This window comes from Asterias amurensis, chromosome 19 (assembly GCF_032118995.1).
Source record: "Asterias amurensis chromosome 19, ASM3211899v1".
NCBI classification, from domain to species: domain Eukaryota; kingdom Metazoa; phylum Echinodermata; class Asteroidea; order Forcipulatida; family Asteriidae; genus Asterias; species Asterias amurensis.
In genome coordinates this window covers 13733821-13749179 of record NC_092666.1, presented here as the reverse complement: position 1 = coordinate 13749179, position 15359 = coordinate 13733821, and the positions used below count along the sequence as shown (strand labels likewise).

The following is a 15359-nucleotide window of genomic DNA, read 5'->3' as shown; positions in this document are numbered from 1 at the left end:
CGCAAGATCCGTTACGTAAAACAAAATAAAGACCTAGCGGCCTTACACTTTCGTATTATACTACAGTATCTGTGTACAGAGGAAGAGTCCTAAATATTTTGAGTTGAGTACACCAATATAATTCATTCACGACGTTACGTCACGAAAAGTTGGTCTGGTTACCCGACCCGTTTTCTCGGTGCGTGAAAATTTGTTTCTGTCACTGAATCTTTTGTTAAAGGAACATTACAGAATTGGTTTTGCTAACAAAACAGTTGTTGGCAGTGTAAGCACTTTATGTAATCCACCATATACATAAACTGACAAACCTGTAGAAGTTTGAGATCGATCGGCCATCTGGGTCACGAGAGAATAGTGAAAAACCGATAACACATTTTGCATTGTATCGATGCCAAAATAAAAATGAATAAAACGCTCACTGAGCGATAAACTCCAAACGCGAAGTTAAATTATTTATTTCTCATCAAATATGACATTTCAGACATAAATGTTTCAAGGGATGTTTTCAACTATCAGTATCATTAGACCGTGTAAGTTTTATGTAAATCTGTGATCTTCACGATTTTTGTTTCTTATACCAATTCTTTAACTTCCTTTAAAGATGGACTATAATGGTACTCCTACATTAAAATCACTATCAGAACTTGTTTATGTTGTGTTCAGCTATCAATTCATTGTTGTGGTCATGTTTTTCTCCAAATAATTTTGCTACAATTTGACCGAAAAAAATTGACCTCGATTCTTCGATTTTGAAATTTCCCGCCCTGGACTGGTTCCCGGCTATTAAACCAACACTGAAATCCAAGCGGATTTGTAAACCAGCGGACGTCATGAACGCGGTCAAAAAATGGTGATGTCATACCCATGAAGCAACGAGAGTAAACAAAGATTACGCCATGTTACTCCGTGTGTTGTGTATGCGTTTTCATCCACACTATAGGCGTGCGTGTGTGCTACGAAGCTTTTTGTTTCTAATGTATCAGCTATAAATACTGCCGACTATTTGGTTGTTTGTGGATACACTAGAAGTTTCAAAGTTTGTGTAAGAAGCCTGGATCGATTCCGAAATTTAAACCTCTAAGCACTGAGAGAATTCAGGGGGATCTTCTACAACCAGGCCCCAGCCAGTGCTGCTTGTGCATGCTACGACGTCGGCGGGGTCCCTCTGCCGTGGCCCTGGTCGCAAGTGGCCGTGGAACAGCAAAAGAATCAAGTGGCATTACAGAAAAGAGAGGGAGAAAAGCCTGGTAAGTACTTGTTAATAATTTTTACAAATCTACTACTGAGAAACTATCTCCATTATTAATTCAGGCCCAATACATGTACATGTAATTGTAATAAGAAAAAAAGTAAACAATCTCTACCCTTTTCATGCAAGGAACAATCATCTTGTTGTCAAATGACACGATGTCATGCTCTGAATCTGACCCGACTACCATAAAATAGCTACGTGTATTGACTCTGTTGAGTGATGAATCCATGTAGCCACCCAAGAGCTTTAGGCATGTTTATGCCCTGGTTTACACTTTCTGGCATGTTCATGCTCAACCATGTGTGAACACTATATTAATCCATTTAAAAAGTTGATTGTTACAGTTAACAGTTTATTGGCCTCGCTGACATGTATTTATATTGGTCTATACTGGATTGCTGGACATGTATTTATATTGGTCTATACTGGATTGCTGGACATGTATTTATATTGGTCGATACTGGATTGCTGGACATTGTTTTTGCCAAAGCTGCCTAAGAATTGTTTGCTTTTTTTTTAAGGCACAGCTCAAAAATATGTTCTAACTCCCATCCATATAATTGCCCATCCATGGTCATTCAGAATTTTTCCCTCCTAATTCAGGAATTACCAATTCCAGAGAAGTTTAGTATGAAGTTTTCCTATAGCTGTGTTTATTGGCTTGGCACGGTTAATTATGGAGTGTTTACTATATTTGCATTTGTAAAATAAGGCCAGTTCTTTTTCAGCACTAGTTTTTTTATTTATTTATTTATTTTTTGTTTTTATATTTTTTTGTACAGAAATAACTCGCAGCTCTACACTACAATGAGAATGCAGGACGAAGACAATGCAGTACAGAGACATGCTAGCCAGAAGAAGAAATGGAGACCTAAGATTCTCAATAGCACTTTAGGTAAGTAGTAGGCCTATGCATGCAAATTTTCAGAGGATCAGATGATTTCTTCATTTTTAGTTTTTCAGCTGCCCCTTTGAAAACTGTTCACGGTGGAGGGGGGGGGGGAGGGGATGGGGTGTTGAATTGCAAGAACCCCCCCCCCCACCCGATCTGTACCTGAACAGTTTTGTACTAGGTGTAGATCTGGGGGAGGGGGGTGGTTGGAGGTCATGTTTTCTATCTGACATAAAGAAAACCTGCCCCCTTGGTTTTGTTGCATGTGGACTCCTTTTGTACTGGTTTTGCGTTAACTCCTGTAAGGTTCTTTTTAAAACTACGCCAACTCAAAGAGAGATTGTCAGTACATGGTGTTACGTCAAACCTTCCGAGATTGTATTTCTGCCTTGTAAATTTTCAAGAAATCCCACATAACGTTTATTTGGTTTTGTTTTTTATTTTTCATTAAACAGATACGCATAGAATGCATGCACAATGCACTTGTTCATTGTCAGCAGGGTGACAAGACATGAAAACAACTCCATCCGCAGCTGATGTGTAACCCCCGTGTCAGTGACATCAACCTTCACCAACTGGAAAAGGATGCAACAGCTTTTTTTGGGGGGGGGGGGGGGGGTGGGGGTTCAAAGGTAGTGGGTTCAACTTTGTTTGAAGAAAGAATGACCTGTGCCCAATTTCATGGATCTGTTCACCACCAAAATGTGCGCTATGATCACGGTTCTCTGCTTACGTCCAAAGGCTAAATTTCTGCGCTTAATACTTTGTAAGCGTAGAATGCCTGGTATAAACCAAGTATGCACCCATGACCCGCAAAAGGCAAAATTTGCTGGTAACCTGTGAAACACGCTTGACGTAAGCACAGAATTTCCTGCTTCCGCAAGTGTCGATTCTTTGTTTACAGTAAGCAGATCCATGAAATTGGGCCCTAGCTTGTACACATTGATGTGGGTTTTTATTTTATTTTTTATATATATTTTTTTTTTTTTGGGGGGGGTAACCAGGGTAGTACAATCAACTTTGTTTAAAAACAGAATGACATGGTCTGTACACAATGATTTTATTATATTCTTTTAATGTACAACTTAATTTACAATTTACAAAGAGAACCACAGCTAACTAGGTACATAACATGGCTTAGGTTTTCTTTTTTTGGGGGGGAGGGGCGTTGACAGGGTTGTATAGTTAACTTTTTTTGATGATGGAATGTTCAGATGATTTCGCTATCACTAGGCAACCTTTTTTCAATTTTGATATTTTAAACTCAAAAATAAACTATTGTCGTTTGCAAATACATACAGTTTTAGTGTTGTCGTTATTATGGAGGTGTACATGGCTTCTGTTTTTTGGTTTTGTTTTTATATTTCTGCTAACCAAGTTGAATGTTGTTACCATGTTAATCATAGTGTATTGTTGACAACAGGGGACAAGTTTATTGCACATAAGTGCTAAATTAATCAATTTGAACCACACACCTAATTTTATAAGTCATAGTAATTTACATTTTGTGTCTTTCAGAGGGGTGGGTGGTTCAAATTAAATTAATCAATTTGAACCACCCACCCATCTGAAGGGAACAAAATGAAATAATATACATGTACATTTATACGTAAATTATTATGGCTTATCAAATTATTTCTCACTCCCTCTGGATCATTATAACTTGGAAAATTGTTACGACTGAAGACAAATAAACCAAAGCAAAGCTGCCTAACCCGTTGGTGGATACGAAAATCCTTCACTGTACTGTACACGAGGGTTTGGAAACGTCCTTCGTGTTGCTGCCATCAAACATGATGTCAGTGGCAGCGGTTGAACGGACAAGATAGTCCTAAGCTCACCACTTGCTGATAATCATCATTGCAGTGTTTTCTGTAAAACAAAACAAAGAATTCATACAAAATTATTAACAAAAGAATTCATACAAAATTATTAACAACAGATTTGTGGGTTGCATGGTGAAGTGTTAATATTGCATGTGTGTACCTGAATTGCTTTAAAACTATACCCATGCCAGAAGGCAATCATAATCCAAAGTAGCAGTTACATACATGTACATGAGATATTTGTGTAGATGCACATGTGTTAACCACCACGCAGTTACTTGGTGGAGAAAAACAACAACATAGGTTATCTACAATATCAGTTTAAATTGATAATGTATGAATTTTGCCAACAAAGTATAAAACGCAAGACAAAAATTACCCCTCCCCTCACATTTCTACTGCCTAAGTCAGTGCATGTGTTGTTCACATACATGTATTATAACGTGAATGGAGGTAAACAATAAACCTTGTCCATCATGTTCGTTCATGTTTTAATTTAGTCAAGGATAGCCTTCAACTATTTTTGGGAGCAGAAATAAACTGATCAAACGAAGCATCATTCAGTATAATTCATGAAACGTTTTGTGGCCTTACCATTCTGTCTTTAGCCGTCGATCATCAGGGTTTGGCTCATCGTCTTCGGCCTGACGATCATCGTCTCCGGGCTGGTTAACTACATGTACTCATAACACGTCTTCGGCTTCTCTCTCGTCCGGTGAGCTCCCCTTATCGCTAGAGCCCTCACTTTCCTCTGAAGTGCCTCCCTGAAATGCCTTTTCCTCATCTATACTGTGGTTTTCCCAAGACCCGCTGCCATCGGACAGTTTCGCTGTTTTTTGTGTCAAAAAAATGCAGCCTATAGTGTCCGATGTTATTCCACATTCAATGTACGTGTAAAATGCACGCACACGATCGACCTGACACACTGTGTACAGAGCTTCGGTACGTGGTGTGACGTCACACACTGTGTATGAATGGTTCGTGGGTCACCGGCTTTTGCCGAAACTGAGTTTTCTGGGTCGGAGTACGCCGCGCGAATTTGTGTTTTTTTTGCATGAAGGTAAAGGTTTTATTGAATACTACTAAAATATCAGTCCTTATTTTACATTTCTCGTACAAAAATAGTAATATTGGCTATATCAATAATCTGTTATAGTCCACCTTTAAGTACTCTGTCATTTTGCATAGGACTTCAACAATTGCAATCATTTTTGTTGGGGAATATTTCTTTTGTTCAATTGTGATCATTATAAAGGTATCTAAGGAAATACCAAAATATCAAAAAAATTCTACAAAATACTATTAGTTAATATCAAATATTCTTCTATATTATGTACACTCAGGTGCTATCCACAGTAATTATACTAAAATATCATTAAAAAAAAATAACATTTCGATGGACGGAGTAAAATGTATTAGATTTGATTGGAAGAATACTTTATCTGGGGCAAAAATGGAAATTCTTGTATAAAAAAATAACCGAGGACGGAAAATGATTGGATGGAATTGAAGTAAGCCACATTTAAAGTAAATTTCAAATACTGAACAAAATTGCTAATATTATGAAAACCCAATTTTTGTTAAAATTTAACAAAAATTAATTGAGGACGGACATTATTTGATAAAATTGAAGTAGATTGATTAGATGAATTTGATTGACAAAAATTACCGAGGACGGAAAATGATTTGACGGAATTAAAGTAGGCAATTATTAAAAGCAAATTTTCGAAAACTGCTAAAAATTGCTTCAAGCTAAAAATATACATAAAGATGCTGTTCAGACGAAATTTCTTGATCAAAATCAAACAACAGTCCCCTTCACCGACATCTCAGAAAGAATCATAATATTGGCCGAGAGTTGTTGGGGCGCGTAAACACGCGCCCATGTTTCTATTGTTCGACAATGGATATTGCAAAATGACTATCAATCGAAAAAAATCTAATTGAAATAATCAAAACGTCATGAGAAACTTAAATTAACTATCTCAAATGTGCAGAAGTGCTCTAATAAAAGAAATCTTTTAAAAAATGAAGAAATAAAGTGAAAATTGAAATTTAAGTAGTAACAGAAATATACATAAAAACTGATTGACAGTGCACACATTCAAATTTAAACTAACTTCTTATATTGAGTGGAAATTCCTGGCCCCTTTCGGATTCTGGATCTTACTTATCTGCTTTCAACACAGGTCTTAAAGTCAAACTAAGAGACCAAAATGTCCGTAGTCTTTTCAAACATTTTTAAGAATTCTTTTTTTAAGAATTACATCTACATAAATACTACAATCTCCACTAAAAACTTCTGTGTACAAAAATACTACATAAAATTAAAAAACAAAAATATTCACAAACGAGAGATTTTTTTAAATCAACAATCTATGTTCTCTAATTGTCTGATTTACTTAAAAACACACTTTCGTAAACATTTTAGTTCAAACATTGTTGATTTGTTCTTGACATCATCTGAGTAAAATTAGTTTCATTTTGATTTCTTGCTCTGTTTAAATGATTACATTTTATCGTTGATTTTCAAAACTTTTCTTCATCTGTTTTTATTCTTTCTTGTTCTGCTGGCTGTCTGAGATCTTGAAGACTTGGATTTCTTGAAGATCTTATTTTTTTAATTTCCTCTTCTGTTTTTTACTTCTTATTTTGTTGGATATTCTGACGATCTTTTCGTTTCTTGGCGACTTCCTCCTCAACTTGGGCGATCTTCTTCATCAAGTTCTCCGTCTTCAACCCCAGTGATCTGAGCTGACCCTTCAAGACCTCAACGCCCTCACCGACGCTTTCGTCCGGCTGGGCCAGACCTTCTTGGATGGTTTGCTTCTCTGCTAGAGCCTGACCAAGCTGAGCGTTCAGGTTGTCCAGCTGCCCCTCCCTGGCACGGATCTGGGCGGTCAAGAAGTCAACCTGACCGGACAGTATCGGCTTCGGGGCACGAGGGGCAGGATCGCTGTGGAATTATAAAACATAAAGACTTTTACAATTTGTCGAATCGAAACAGAGAGACTTACTTTAGGATCCCTGTTAAATAATAAAATACTAGAACTTTTACAATTTGTCCAAACAACAAAAGAAGATTACCTTGGCTTTTACAGTTCAACTTATTTTGGCTTTTCTTAGCCAGCATTTAAGATACTATAAGCCTATAGAACTACACCTTGAATAATAATTATAACAATCAATAACAATAACTACATGAGGGGCAGGATCCCTGTGAAGTTATGAAACATTAAAATTTATCCAAGCAAAAATAAGAAGATGACTTAAAGTATTGATGGTTACAGAAATGGGAAAGGGAATGGCTTTCACTTAGGATTTTCTTAGTAAGCATTTGATATTAAACATGAACAAATAAAAAACTAACATATATAACAATAACTTTAGTAGTAAACTTGTGGGTACAACTATATATAACAATCATTTTGAGAGAACATTATTAATACACATTTCAATACATCCAATAAAAGTAACAATGAATATCAAAAGACAATGAGAATAAAGAATGAAACAGTAACAGCAATAAAGAACAATACAACAAAAATAGCAAAGTGATAACAATAGAAAACACCAATAAACAATGACATCAATAATAGTTTAGTGAGCACAAATTAATTTTTAAATAAACAATGGCTGCACAATGAAATAGATTGGTATCTTTTAAGAACACATTATCAGTGTCTTTAAAAGCACCAACGAACAAGAAGAAAAAAAAGGAAAAAAAACGATTCCATTTATGTCTGGCTTAGCAGCTTAGCAAAACGGCACCTGCTAAGCAGCAAAACATCTAGTTAAGCAGCTTAGAATCTTGCTACGCAGCTAAGCATGTTGTCAAGCAATTTAGAATCTTGCTAAGCAGCTTAACAACTTGCTTCGCAGCTAAGAATATGGTTTAGCATTTTAACATTTTCTCAAACAGCTAAGCTTCTTACTTAACAGCTTAGCATCTTGCTACACAGCTAAGGATCTTGCTACGCAGCTACACATCTTACTATGCAGCTAAGCATCTTGTTGACCATCTTGCTAAGTAGCAAAGCATCTTGCTAAGCATCTTTCTACCCTGCTTAGAATCTCAGCTTCTATGAAGCCCAGCAAAATCAAACTTACGTTGGTTTCTCTTCAGCGGTCGTCATTCCTCGCAGCTCTCTCAAGCGAGATGCAACAAAGTCCTTGGTGGTTATAGCGCCCCCACGGCTCTGCAGAAATTCGCGCAAGCGAGAGTTGTCATGCTTGTCCTGGGCGTTTTCAAGGCGTTCTTTGATTGTCTGAATAAGAGAAACATAAATAAAAACAAAAAATAGTTAATGGCCTGCTGTTAATACTTTTTGCACTTATACCATAGGTCTTTTTGGTTGGTAAGCAGTTTGCAATAGCTTATTTCTATTTTCTTAAAATCAAAAACAATAACAAACAAGAACTGTAAACAACAATCAGTAAATAAATAAAAATATTAACGTAACAATAATAAGCTATCAGACAACCAACGACACAAATGTACATAATTATAAGCAATTAGTAACCAAACAAAACAAATAACTGCCAGTTGGAATAAAGAATTCTTCTAATAACACACTGAGTTTACTGTTCAAACCACTGAGTAATCCTCCGGTTCATCAAAAAATGTCTTTTCCATTTAAATTGAAGCTCTCACCTCTTCGTTGAAGTCCTGCTCGACTGGTACCTTAACCTTCACGTTTACCAGCTCACCGACCACCCCCGTCTTGTCCATGTCAGTCTTGCTGTACTTGAAAGCGTGCTCCAGCGCGGTCTTGCCACTAGAGGGCGTGCTACCGATCAGAGCGACGGAGAGGGGTGATGAGCGAGAACGAGCAAAGAACATGTCCTGGCAGATAACCTTCATAGCCTGTGGATCAATGTAGACAATTCAAATAAAATTCAAAACCAAAACACAATTTCAAAAGTCACTTAAAAATATACTTTAGTAAACTAGCTGAATTAAATAATGTAACTTGCAATGAGCTTATATAATTATTATTATTTTTATTATCCGACAAAAACAAAGCAAAATGAACAATAAGATAAATAAATATACATAGTTATAAACACGATAAAAGAAGAAAGTAAGAAAACAACTTACAGTCACCTGGAAGTGGTATTTTTTTTAAATAAAGCTTTTGTCACTAATATATGTGTTTTGATGAGTGGAATGTGAATAAACAGTTAACTAAGGTTTTAAAAAATCAGTTCTTATGTTATTTACAAATTTAAGAGTAGACCCCGACCCGAGAGGGCGCTGTTCGTGACGTCAATCAAGGCAGACTTTGCCTGTAATGCGTAGAGTAAACACAATTGCAAAGTACATGTACGGACCAAGTCGTGAGTTTGTACGTTTCAAACAAAAAAAAATTTGTTTTTTTCCGGCAATGCCGACCAGGTGTATTGCTGCTGAATGCAGAAAAACACTTTTTGAAATGTACCAACTCACGACTTGGACGTACATGTACTTTGCACGTGTGTTTACTATACGCATTGCAGGCAAAGTCTGCCCCGATTGACGTCACAAAAGGGGTAGGCGGAGTCAGCCCCCAAGCAACTTTATATATTTTTTAAACATATAAATCGTGACAAACAATTACTAAATAAATTGTTTTATTGTTCGTAAGCATGTACTCTTATGTTTGAAAGAAAAAACAATTCTATTTCCAGGTGACTTTAATAAACAAAGAAAGTACAAAATGAACAGAAATACACAGAATCTAAACATCTTAAAATTGACCAATGCAACAACAAATACAAATAACTATGGGCGACAAAATGTACAACAAAATGCACAGTTACACATATACCCGGAGTATGCAGTCCTGCACATAACAAAAGGCAGTGACAGGATGCGTTTATATCAAGCACATAAAAATACAAAAGGTAAAATAATACACTGTAGAGGCCAAGAGCACACATCAAAAAGGCAGAAAAAAACTGTAATGACAATCAACTGTACTTGAAAGAAAGGAAAGTTAAATATACAGAGAATATAAATTTTAAAAAGAAGATAAAAACAACACAATTACAAAATGGTGACATAAAAATTGGTTTAGGAGGAAAAAGAGAAAGCAAAATTTACCTGTATTGAGATAAATTAACTGATAATGCCCAAGAAAGAATGACAAAATTAAAAACAGCGAAAAGCAAAAATGATCATGATCATGCTAGAAAAATGCAAAATTTAGTGATGCATGTGGGACTGCACGTCAACAGCCACATCACAGGTGATTTGTGCAGTAAAAATATCAAGATCAAGATCAAACAGCAGAATCGAGACAAAAGCAAAGTTACATAATAAGCCAGTAGTGTTCTATAGAATAAGGCTTGCAAATGACCCACATAAAGCTGGTAAAGTCAAGCACAGTTGTGTGTTCAAAAAATGATTGATTTGCGTGCATAGCTTCTTCACTGTGTGACATCAACTGGAAACCTTTCTTGCTTTACATGTACCTCTAGCTACCTCTCGGGGCAAGACATCTATTGCAAAATTGTGAAGCAATTCCCATTTGAGTAAAATGCCTGTGATTTTTGTTTAAAGAACTCGAGAAAGTACTGGGAATATAGTATTTCTAAACATTGGTGTAAGGGTAAACAAACAAAAACCAAAAACAAGTTTTACCTTATAGAATGCTCTTAAGAAGAGCGGATCAGCATCGTCCTTCAACTCCCCAGTCTTAATATGAGCCAAGCAGTGCATGATGAGCATCACAAACTCTCCAACGGACTCCAACCTCTCACGACGAATAAACAAGATATTCATCGCACGCTGGTAGAAGAACGAGCGTCGGTACATGTTGCGGTCGTAGTCGTTCTGCGGTAGGCTGGAGGCGAGTAAGAGGGTGACGTTGGGCGTGCCGATGGTCTCCTTCAGGAGACGAACGATGAAGACACCAAAGCGATAGATGACGAACTGGCTCGGGGTGATGCTGTTGATGTCTAGGGGGATTATGTCATGAGCTAGGAGCCACTGGGCATCCTTGATGTCGATGAAGGCATCGGATACAGCTCCTGAAGATTCAGAATGAAAGTAAAGTCAAACTACCTCAAGATTGAACTTCCAAGCAGGGCTCAATTTCATAAAGCACAAATACTTGCTACGCACAGAAAAGAATTGCTTAACAGAAACTGGTAACCAGCCAAATTACATTGAGTTTACATTATTGTGACTGGTGCCCACTCGATTTCAGCTCAGCAAAGAAATTTGTCAAGCAGTATTTTCTGCTGAACAGCTTTATGAAATTGGGCCCTGAAAACTACAAAAAAACTTATACAGGGAACACTAGGTGGCAGCAGACTTAAAACCCCGATGAGACACTCGGAGTCGACAGACACCCAAACAACATGACACTTTTTTGAACGGTACATTTCATAATAGTAATGTTTTTGAAGTGAACAAAATCCCTTTAAAATAGTTTAAACGTGCGATCACCATTCTTCCCTTTACAGGGCAACCACCAACTTTTCTTTGCTAGCTATGTAAACACCCACAGCAACAGTCAAATCAGTAATCGGATATGATAGTAAACAAGACATATCTAAAGACCCTCACCTTTGACCCCTGGTCGCTTGAGCGCATCCGTACTATTAACAATATCCTCAATATCTTGGAGGTCCTTGTAGAGCGGTGAAGCGAGTAGAGCATTAAAGATGGACTCATCCATTCCTGGTGGTAGCTTGGATCGATCCACTGCGTCCTGCTCACGTTGGGCCCAGTCACCGGGAGCATCCGGCGCTGTGGTGGAGTTAATCGTCTGGTTCAGATCAGAAGCACCTGTTATCAAGAAAAAACAAAGAAGTTTAATTTATGTGACTCTTATTTGATCTCTATTTTTTCTAGATGTTCTCTCAGTGCTTTCGGAATGTTGCTAAGCGCTCCAATTGTTATTGTTATCATCGTTTGATGGTTTATTTTATACAGATGAAAACGTGAAGGAAATTACAGTAGGCCTACAGCAACCGATACGTTGTATTGCACTATACAAAGATACATAAACTAACAAATGGAACTAAGGCACGATATAAAAAGATATAAAAACCAGGGGTCGATTTCACAAAGAGTTGGGACTACTCTAACTTAGGACTAGGCCTAGGAGATACTAAAAACGTATGGCTAGTCCTAAGTTAGGATGAGTAACTCGTCCTCACTCGAGATAAAACTAGTCTTCTCTTTGTGAAATCCACCCCAGACCAAACACAATCAAGTGGAAACTAGTCTTCTCTTTGTGAAATCCACCCCAGACCAAACACAATCAAGTGGAAACTAGTCTTCTCTTTGTGAAATCCACCCCAGACCAAACACAATTAAGTGGAAACTAGTCTTCTCTTTGTGAAATCCACCCCAGACCAAACACAATCAAGTGGACAAAAACAAAAATGCAAGAAAATGCACTTAACAGATATACATTCAAATTGGTTATAAAAAAGAGAAAAATAGAACATCAGATAAAGACACATTGCAATCAACTTAAAAAGGGGAAGAAAGGGACCAGAACAGGTAGGAACAACCTTAAATTAGAATATATGACAGATATCACAATCAATTTGAAAAGGACTGCTCATGAGTGAAATGTCTTTATTTTGAATCGTTTTTGGGTATTAGTCTATAATTTGAACAAATTATTTATTACGACAGTCAAGCACTTATTAACTTCAATAAAGCAAATTTTAAACATTACTAGGTAAAGTTAGTCACAAGCCTGGTTCAAGATACCAGTGGAAAGATCAGAGATTTGAAATGACATCCTCACCCTGCCTCTGGACATTATTAAGATGGTCTTGCGTCCTACGATCATCCACTTCAGCTTGGGTGTTAATATCCGCCTTGATCCTCTCCTTCTCAAGGTCTTCCTTCTTCTTGCGTCTTGCGTCAAGACGAGCCTTCGTCTTCTCCTTGTTCCTCTGCTGTTCCTGGAGCTGAGCGTCCTCAAACCGTTTCATGTTCTCCCTGTGTTCGGCCAAAAGTTTCTACGAGGGAGGGAAGAAATTTTAATAAGTGACCCAAGAGTTGAATATTAAGGGATGGTTTTGGCGGTTGTACACAATAACTGTTTGGATCGTTGGCCTGTGATTAACCAATGGGTAGTTCAACCGAAACAGTTATTGGTTATGACTGCCAAAACCCACTCTTAAGTTAACATATTTCATATTCTTGCTGTGTTTGGCCAGAAGTTTTTACGAGGGAGACCCAAATTTTAAACGTGACTCAAGAGTTAAACAATCAGAATGAAAATGAAAGTCTGTGCTATATTTCTGGAAAAGAAAATTGCAGATGTTTTGTATCAGAGTTCAATTCAATTCAACTCAAAAATGGTTTAACAAATAGAACATGTATCGCAATTAAAAAACTTAATTGCAAATGCAAACATCAAATATGTAAAAAATCAAACAGAAATTACCAATAGGAAGATAAACGAGATAGTAATTTTATATACATTGTCAACAACAAAAATAGAAAAAACCAGAAGGCACAAGTATATAGAAAAGATAACAATAACAAATAAGCCCAATCAGCCAAAAATAGGCATTTCAGTTTGAAATCATTTTTCTGTGCAAGCAGTGCAGTTGGTTGCCTCCAAGTTGCCTGAAGATATTGCACCGTGTGAAAAGGTCTTAAAGACTCGCACTTCTTCAGTTTCTGCCAATAGTTTCATCATTCTCTCGCACTTACCTCCTGAGCATCTTTGTTTCCATCAAGCTGTTTCATCTCTTGCTCAAGACGTCGTTCTTTCTCTTGTTTCTGCTCCTCGATCGTCTTCATGCGTTGCCCGTCACGTTCTTGCTGTCTTTGCTCGTCACGGACTCGATCAATCTCAAGCTCTGACTCCAAAGCACTGTTGAATTTGTGGTCAAGAGAAAGCAAAATAAATATCCTTTCCAAATAAGGTTTTGGAGCTTGAGGCCAAATATTTCCAAGGAAGTTGAGAGGAATTAGGAATGGTCTAAGGGATAAGTATGTTGTAAAGTGCCTTAAACTAGCTTCTCTGATATGTATGCTATATAAGAAGCAATTATTACAGAAAAATAGAGCCAGAAAAACATCCAAAAGAAATCTGGTAGAATATAACTGTTAAGAGTTTTCCTGCCGTCGATTTCACAAAACTCTTCCTAACTTAAGACTAATCTTCGGATTTAGGATGAGTCCAAACCCTGCACTGTAGTATGCAGACCTTAAGATTAATCCTAAGTTAGGACGAGTTACTCGTCCTAACTGGAGATAAGACGAGTCCTAACTCTTTGTGAAAAAGACGGCTGAATACCTAAAATGAAGAGTTACTGAAAAGATAACTTTGTGAAGTCGAAGAAAAGACTAAGAGAACTGCTGGGCAAAAGTTTAATTCCTGAATTTTTTTAATATAAAATTGCGCCGTCCAGCCCCCAACAGGAACAAAGTCAACTGCTATTGCATGCGTGAACGAAACAAAATAAACACAAACAAGGTAACTTTATATTAATTCAGCCCTTAAAACATGTTTTAAAAGCTTCTTACTCAAGTTCTTGTGCCATCTTACGCCTCCTCTCATCATCTCGTTTCCGTTTCTCAGCTTTGATGCGTTCGATCTCGGACGTCATCTGACTCATCTTGCTCTCTCTGAACCTCTGGGCGTCTAGGGCAGCCTTGTCGGCAGCCTCGGTGTATTGATGAACGAGAGCCTGATCACGACGAGAAGAAACAGCGAAAAAGAAAAACTCCATCAGTATGATATTTTTTAAATTGTTAAAGGATTTGGGTACCTTTTCAAAATGTCCATAGATTTACATTAAACTTACAGGGTTTGAAGATAATGATAGTGGAAAGCTTCCCTTCAAATATTACTTACTGAGGTGCTGTAGTTTTTGAGAATGAGTAAAACAATTTCATGAAAATACATTTGTAAATGATTAAAATAATTTTCGTCTCATGAGACAAAAATTATTTTCATGACATTGTTTTACTCATTTCCCAAAAACTACAGCACCTCAGCACACAATATTTTCAGGGAAGCTTTCTACTATCATTATCTTCAAACTGTGTAAGTTTAGTGTAAATCTGTGGACATTGTGTTTTTTGTTCTACAAAAGTTACATAGACCCTTTAAGGTGATCTTCTCATCGAGGGAACTCGGTGTTATGTTCAGAAAGCAACTTTGAATCATAAAAAAACACCAAATATGTCTGACAAATTGAATCATGAAACAGTATGAAAGCCAAGTGTCTTGATGAAGGCACTGTTTGTTTTAAGATGATCTTCCCTTAAAGGGAACTGGGTTAACTCCCACAGGAGGGTATAAAAACAAACTGGCAACAGACAATCTCTTCGAAGAATTATTGGTTTAATGTCAATGATTATGAATTGCATAAATCAAGAAATTGTGAGTCAGTAACTCACAACAATATTTATTCATTG

The 15359-nt window shown here is 37.1% G+C and overlaps 1 protein-coding gene and 1 long non-coding RNA gene across 3 annotated transcripts in view; one reads left to right on the top strand and one right to left on the bottom strand.

Moving 5' to 3' along the window:
• Positions 1-606: 606 nt before the first annotated feature.
• LOC139951480 (uncharacterized) lies at positions 607-2733 on the top strand. Its single transcript, XR_011787781.1, has 3 exons — positions 607-1247; positions 2035-2147; positions 2600-2733. It is a non-coding gene; the product is annotated as an uncharacterized lncRNA (long non-coding RNA).
• Positions 2734-2741: 8 nt separating this feature from the next.
• LOC139951479 (uncharacterized) overlaps positions 2742-15359 on the bottom strand; it is a 110982-nt gene continuing 98364 nt past the window's right edge. The window contains exons 109-117 of one of the 2 annotated variants that reach the window (XR_011787780.1): positions 14463-14626; positions 13644-13806; positions 12724-12940; positions 11526-11747; positions 10596-10984; positions 8625-8837; positions 8081-8238; positions 4565-6926; positions 2742-4016 (exon numbers count right to left, since the gene is read on the bottom strand). Coding sequence is in view for 1 of the 2 variants with exons in the window: in XM_071950391.1 (XP_071806492.1) it covers positions 6611-6926; positions 8081-8238; positions 8625-8837; positions 10596-10984; positions 11526-11747; positions 12724-12940; positions 13644-13806; positions 14463-14626 (1842 nt within the window). In the remaining variant the exon portion in view is untranslated. Of the gene's footprint in view, positions 6927-8080; positions 8239-8624; positions 8838-10595; positions 10985-11525; positions 11748-12723; positions 12941-13643; positions 13807-14462; positions 14627-15359 lie in introns of both variants that reach the window. The other variant, XM_071950391.1, reaches the window with a different exon arrangement.